A 6,665-nucleotide genomic window follows, 5' to 3' on the forward strand; every position below is an offset into this window, starting at 1 on the left:
GGACTTAAGAGTAAGGAGATGGACCTTAGGGCTAATAAACCTAGTCAAAACCAACATGAAGTGAATTCGGTTAGGGGAAGACCTAAGTTTAGAAACTCTAGATATAATAATAGAAGCAAAAGTAGAAGTAAGAGTAGAAATGGATATCGGAACAAATCTAGACCTAGAGAGAATTTTAATGATGACAAAACTAGAGAAAGGCGTTGTTATAACTGTGGAATAAAAGGTCACTACATTAAGGATTGTAGAAAACCTAGAAAGGATAATCGAGATAGGTATGAAGAAAAAGAGAAGGTTAATAATGTGTCTGATGAGAATAATGGCGAAGTATTTGTTGTGTGCGAAGCAAACTCTGTGAATTCCTTTGACATGCATGAATGGTTAATTGATTCTGGCTGCACATTTCATATGAGTCCTTTCAAAGATATTTTCACTAATCTGCGTTATGAGCATGCTGGTTTTGTTTCTATGGCTAATGAGAAAAGATGTGAAATTGAAGGTCTTGGTGACATTTCTATGTGTTTTAAAGATGGCTATAAAATAACTTTGAAAAACGTGAGATATGTTCCTGATTTGAGTCATAATCTTATTTCTTGTGCCGCTTTAGAAGAAGATGGTCTAGAGGGTAGGTGGGGCAAAGGCCTCATGAAAATCATGAAGGGATCATTAGTTGTTTTTAAAGCTGAACGCAAGCGTAATCTTTATATATGCACTGTTTCTTATGACTATCTTGCTGCAACTGTTTCTGAAAATGATTCCACTACTTTATGGCATAAGAGACTTGGTCATATTAGTCAAAAAGGTCTTGATTTTTTGAAAAAGGATGGTATTTTGAATACGAACATTGAAAAACTGGACTTCTGTGATGATTGTATACTTGGTAAACATCATAAAGTGCATTTCCCTGCTTCACCCTCCCCAAGTTCCTCCATGTCTACTTGCATCCTTGATTATGTGCATGCTGATGTTTGGGGACCTTCGAATGTGCCTACTCATGGTGGTAATCGATATTTTTTATCTATCATTGATAATTTTTCTAGAAAAGTTTTCGTCTTCTTAATGAAGCACAAATCTGAGGTGTTTGAAAAGTTTGAAAAATGGAGAGTTTTAGTTGAAAATCAAACTGGAAAAAGATTGAAATCTCTTCGTACTGATAATGGTTTGGAATTTTGTAATCAAAATTTTTCTGAAATGTGTGATAAACATGGCATAAGAAGGCATAAAACCAACCCCTATACCCCCCAACAAAATGGTATTGCTGAAAGAATGAATCGCACTTTACTTGATAAAGTTAGATGCTTGCTTGTGAGTTCTGGTTTACCAAAAACGTTTTGGGGTGAAGCTATTCTTACAGCTGCTCACTTAATAAATATGTCCCCTTCTGTGCCATTACTTGGTAAGACTCCTGAACATATTTGGACTGGAAAATTCCTGACTTATCTGCATTACGTGTTTTTGGATGTTCTGCTTTTGCGCATCAATCTGTTGATTAGTTAGAACCTAGGGCCTTAAAATGTGTTTTTATTGGTTATCCTATGGGTGTTAAGGGGTATTGCCTTTGGGTACGTAGTCAACCCGGATTTAAGGTTCTAATAAGTAGAGACGTAACATTCAATGAAAACGAAATGCCTTGCTTAGAGAAAAACCAAAACTTAGAAAAAGAGCAAACCTTTAATAAGGTGGAGAACAATCTAGGGGATAACCAACAGGAGGGAAAATTAGAGAACACATTAGAAATTGAACCTGATAGTGAGACCGAAAATGTAGAAAATCTTGAACCAAACCCATTAGAAAACTACCAACTTGCTAGGGATAGAAATAGAAGACAAATTAGGGCCCCAACAAGACTTAGAGATTTCGAGACCGCCTTAAATATTGAGATGACTGAACCTACTAGCATAGATGAGGCTATGAAATCCAAACAATGGCTTAGTGCCATGAATGAAGAAATGAAGTCACTAGAAGAAAACAAAACTTGGGTTTTAGTTCCCAAACCAAAAAATGCCTCCATAGTTGATTGTAAGTGGATTTATAAACTCAAGCAAGAAAACCCTATCAAATACAAGGCTAGGTTAGTAGCTAAAGGATTTACGCAAAAAGAGGGAATAGATTATAATGAAATTTTTTCTCCTGTCGTGAAATATACAACTGTGCGTATTATTCTTGCTCTCACTGCACACTACAATTGGGAACTCAAGCAAATGGATGTTAAAACTGCTTTCCTACATGGTGATTTGGATGAGAATATTTATATGTGCCAACCTGCTGGTTTTATTGATAAATCCAAGCCTGATTTTGTGTGTTTGCTGAAAAAATCGCTATATGGCTTAAAACAATCACCTAGACAGTGGAATAAGAAATTTGACTCATTCATGCATTCCTTAAAATTCAATAGGAGTCATTATGATCACTGCCTCTACTTTAAGCATGTGCATGATTCACCTATCTTTCTTGTTCTTTATGTAGACGACATGCTTATTGCTAGCCCAAATTCTCATCTCATTAATGATTTACAAAAACAGCTTTGTAATGTTTTTGAAATGAAAGACCTCGGAAATGCAAAGCAAATTCTTGGCATGAACATCTCTAGAAATAGAGAAAAATCTTCTATTCTCTTAAACCAAAAGTCTTACATCTCATCTGTTTTGAAAAAGTTTTCCATGGAAAATGCAAAACCTGCTTCGGTACCTCTAGCTGCACATTTTCAGCTTTCAAAAGAACAATCTCCCAAAACAGATTCTGAAAAAACCAGGATGGATAAAATCCCTTATTCAAATGTTATTGGTTCCATCATGTATCTCATGGTATGCACTCGACCTGATATTGCATATGCAATTAGCTGTCTTAGTAGATACATGTCAAACCCTGGTATACCTCATTGGGAAGCTGTGAAGCATTTGCTTAGATATTTACGTGGCACCATTGATATTGGCATCACCTTTTCTAGAAATTCTGATTGTACACAACTTGTTGGATTCGTGGACTCAAATTATGCAAATGATCGTGATAGTCGTAAGTCCACTACTTCTTATGTGTTTACTTTATGCGGTGCATGCATTAGTTGGAAATCACAACTACAACACATAGTTGCCTTATCAACTACTGAAGCAGAATACATTGCCACAACCGAAGCCTTCAAAGAAGCCATTTGGCTTGATGGTCTTATCAAAGAAATCGGTTTTTCAAAAGAAAAATTAGTTGTCTTTTCGGACAGTCAGTCCTCTATACAACTTTGTAAAAACCCCGTCTTTCATGATCGCACAAAGCATATTGACGTGAGATTTCATTTTATCCGTGACATCGTGGGAAAGGATGTTATAAAATTAGAAAAGATCAAGACTGAAGACAATCCCGCTGATATGGGGACCAAAAGCCTACCAGTAGATAAGTTCAATTCATGTTTAAAAATTCTTAGATTAAATCCTGACTAACCCTGCTCTCTTCTAGCTGTTTGTCGTTTTGCAGGTTAACGCAGGAGGGTCCCCGGGCTGTGATGAAAAATTTCCAGATCTACAAGCTCCGGGCAATGTTTCCTTTTTTGGGTTCATTGGTCCACGGTGGAGCATGTTGGGATAGGTATGGCCCAATGACCCAAGCCCACTGTCTAAACCCGCTTGGCAAGACCCACCTCGTCCGACCCGGTCCACACCCGGTACTTGACCCGCTACTCCACTTAAGTAAAACCTAACCCTAAGTTTTTACCTCTCATCAGTTTTTCCCCCTTCTTCACTGCGCCGCTGATTTCTCTCTTCCTCTCCCAAATCTCCTTCTCCAATAACCGAGATCCTCCTTCCCTTCTTCTCACCGGAGATGGAGGTGGCTTTCCTAAGCCAATATGATGGCTTATGGAAAGCCACCAAGCCTTCCCTTTCATGTCGACCCCGGTAACCTCTATAAATGGGGATTTCCGCTTCGGCCGAAAGAGATACGATACACACTTTCCACATATCTCCAAAAGCCTTCTAAAGTTCTTTGTGACCGAGCATTAGTTCTTGGTGAACTAAACCCTCAGACTCTGTGATCCTGTTTCTCGGTGTTCTTCGGTGAAAGGGTTAAGGTGGAGTAGCCGCGGGTGTGACAGTGGGCGTACAAGTCTTTGTGACCGAGCTGTGTGCCATCTCTCGTAGATCTGGTTCTTTCTGAGCCACTTTCATTATCTAAATATAATCTGTTTATATTCGTTTTGATTCATTTATTTTGGCCTGTAATTTTAAGGAGTTGTGTACTCCATCCTTTGTCTTTGTAATAGTTCAGTTAGGCTATTTGGTAAAATATCACTGAGGGGTTTATCCACCCTACAGGTTAATTAGTAAAAAAATAAAAATTACTGTAATAAAGTAAAATACGAGGAGAAAGAAAATCAAATCCATTTATCCCCTAAAAATGAAACCCTAATTCCCATTTGGGAGAGATGTTACGGCCTCATGAGTTACTCGAGTGGCCAACACTAGATTACGTAAGAGAGAACTATAATTTTGTTTGTATGAGTTGAGTGTTTGATTGGAAAAAAATGAGAGCATGCTTTGGGTTTTTTGTACTGTTGACTTATTTTTTTAGAGTTGTTGTATTTGAGAGTTGTTTTAATTTTTATTTTTACTTTTTGTAGTTAACGGAATCATGTATAATCTTTTATACTTGTGTATTCTTATGATTTTGTGGTCCCTTATGCATTTTTATAGTTGATTGAAGTATGTATATGTCTAATTATATTTTTTCTGTATTTTATTTTTGGTTTTTAATGTTTTTTTATATTGCATCTTGTTGCTGATAATATTTTCTTTTTAGATTTTTAATCCAGGGAAAAGATACATACCTTGTAACTTTTAAATTTCACCATGGGGGTAATTTAAATGGTCAATCTACAGCAGTGTATCATGGGGGGATGGTGTCTTTTTTTTTTTACTATGTTGATTTGTCAGCACTTTCAATAAAAGTGTTAGATAAATTCTCTGCACAAATTACAGAATTGATGCTTTACATAAATTCAAAGAGATAATTTTTAATCTAAACTGTGGCAATTAGTGGATGATTTAGGGCCTGAAATTAACCTTTATTTAGATGTTGAAATAGTCTCTGCACAACATGAAAACATAGAGAACAGGGTAGATGGGGGAGGAAAAAGGATTTTGATAAACAATTAGGAAGATGGGACAACAAGTGAGTTATTTGACAGTGGCTACAACTTAGAGGATGGAGATATGAGGTGACTTAGATACACTCTTTGAAAAACATTTAGATAAAGATGTAGCGTGGATTGTGACAAGTGTGGGGGATGGGACTGATCATGAAGTTTCATCTGACGGAGAGGAGTTTGATACAGTAAGGAGTAGTGATGAATCTGATAGTGGTAAGGAATCAGATGATGGGGTTAGGCATAGAAGTTTTTCTATCCTCAATCCCAGTGCTAAGTTTGCACATGATGTTGTGATGGGGATGATATTCAGTAATAAGGAGTTAAAAGAGTTGTACAGTCTCATGCAATCACTCCAGTTTGTCGAAAGACCATCAATAAATTCTAATATTCGTGCTTTCTTGCCGATTATGTGTGGCTAGGACACCAGCCGAAAGATAGGAGCGAGCGGCACCCAACTTTCCTGTCAAATACAGATTGAGGTCCCCTCCCATTTTCCACCTTCCTCCTTGGAACAAGTCCTTTTCATCCAAAATGTTGCACCACGTCAGCTAGGGTCGAATCCCTACCGTTGCTTCCTTACACAATATCTGAGGCTAGTATTTAGCTTGAATAACCCAGGTAACTAAGTTGTGTGGCCTAGTAAATAGTTGCCACCTGTACTTTGCTAGCAAATCCCCACTGAAAGCCTTTAACTGTCAAACACTGAGGCCCCTCTATTTTTTGGCTAACATAAATCTCCCCATGCTACACAATGTACCCGCCACAACCCCATATTGTGCCAGCAAAAGTCCACTATCATTGTTTCTGTAGAAAACCACAGAACGCACAAAATGTATTTGCAGACATCTCAGGTGTAAATTGGAGAAGGAAAACTTGTATTCAGGAAGAGAATTCAATTGATAACAGAGCAGTTCAGTGCACACTTTATACAAAAAATAGAGTGAAAACTAACTAAACTGATAACTGGAAACAACTGCTGCTAACTAATTTCTGAAAACTAATTAACAAGAAGAAATCGCATTTCTAACTAATAGAAGCGTGTAAAATACATAGCGCCATATGTTAAAAGGTGGGATGTCCACGTTGTGCCTCGCTGTCGTCCAGCTCTCATCTTCAACCTTCAGCTGGGTGTTGCTGTTGCTGTCATTGAGAGTTGCTGTTGCTGTAACTCGTAACATCCCCCCCTCAAGCTGGAGCGCGAACGCCAAGCCCAGCTTGCCAAGTAGACGAGCAAAATCAGCGACAGGGGAGGATTTAGTGAAGATATCAGCTAATTGGTCACGAACTGGAATGTGGGACGAAAGAATGAACCCCAATTTGAATTGGTCCCGAACAAGGTGACAGTCGATGTCGAGGTGCTTAGTCCGTTCGTGAAACACAGGGTTGGCCGTGATGTGGATGGCGGCTTGGTTGTCACACCAAAAGGGAATTGGCGTAGGAAACTGAATGTTGAAGGCACGCACAAGATATGAGAGCCACAGGAGTTCGCAGACTGCAGCACCCATGCTACGATACTCGGCTTTGGCGGAAG

General features: G+C 38.4%; 1 protein-coding gene across 1 annotated transcript in view; it reads right to left on the reverse strand.

Annotated features, from left to right (window-relative positions):
• Positions 6,136 to 6,665, reverse strand: part of LOC105155561 — a 4,013-nt gene continuing 3,483 nt past the window's right edge. The window contains exon 2 of the mRNA XM_011071451.1: positions 6,136 to 6,576. Coding sequence (XP_011069753.1) covers positions 6,136 to 6,576 — 441 coding nt within the window. The remainder of the gene's footprint in view (positions 6,577 to 6,665) is intronic.

The sequence above is a fragment of the Sesamum indicum genome, linkage group LG2, assembly GCF_000512975.1.
Source record: "Sesamum indicum cultivar Zhongzhi No. 13 linkage group LG2, S_indicum_v1.0, whole genome shotgun sequence".
In the NCBI taxonomy this organism is placed as follows: Eukaryota; Viridiplantae; Streptophyta; class Magnoliopsida; order Lamiales; family Pedaliaceae; genus Sesamum; species Sesamum indicum.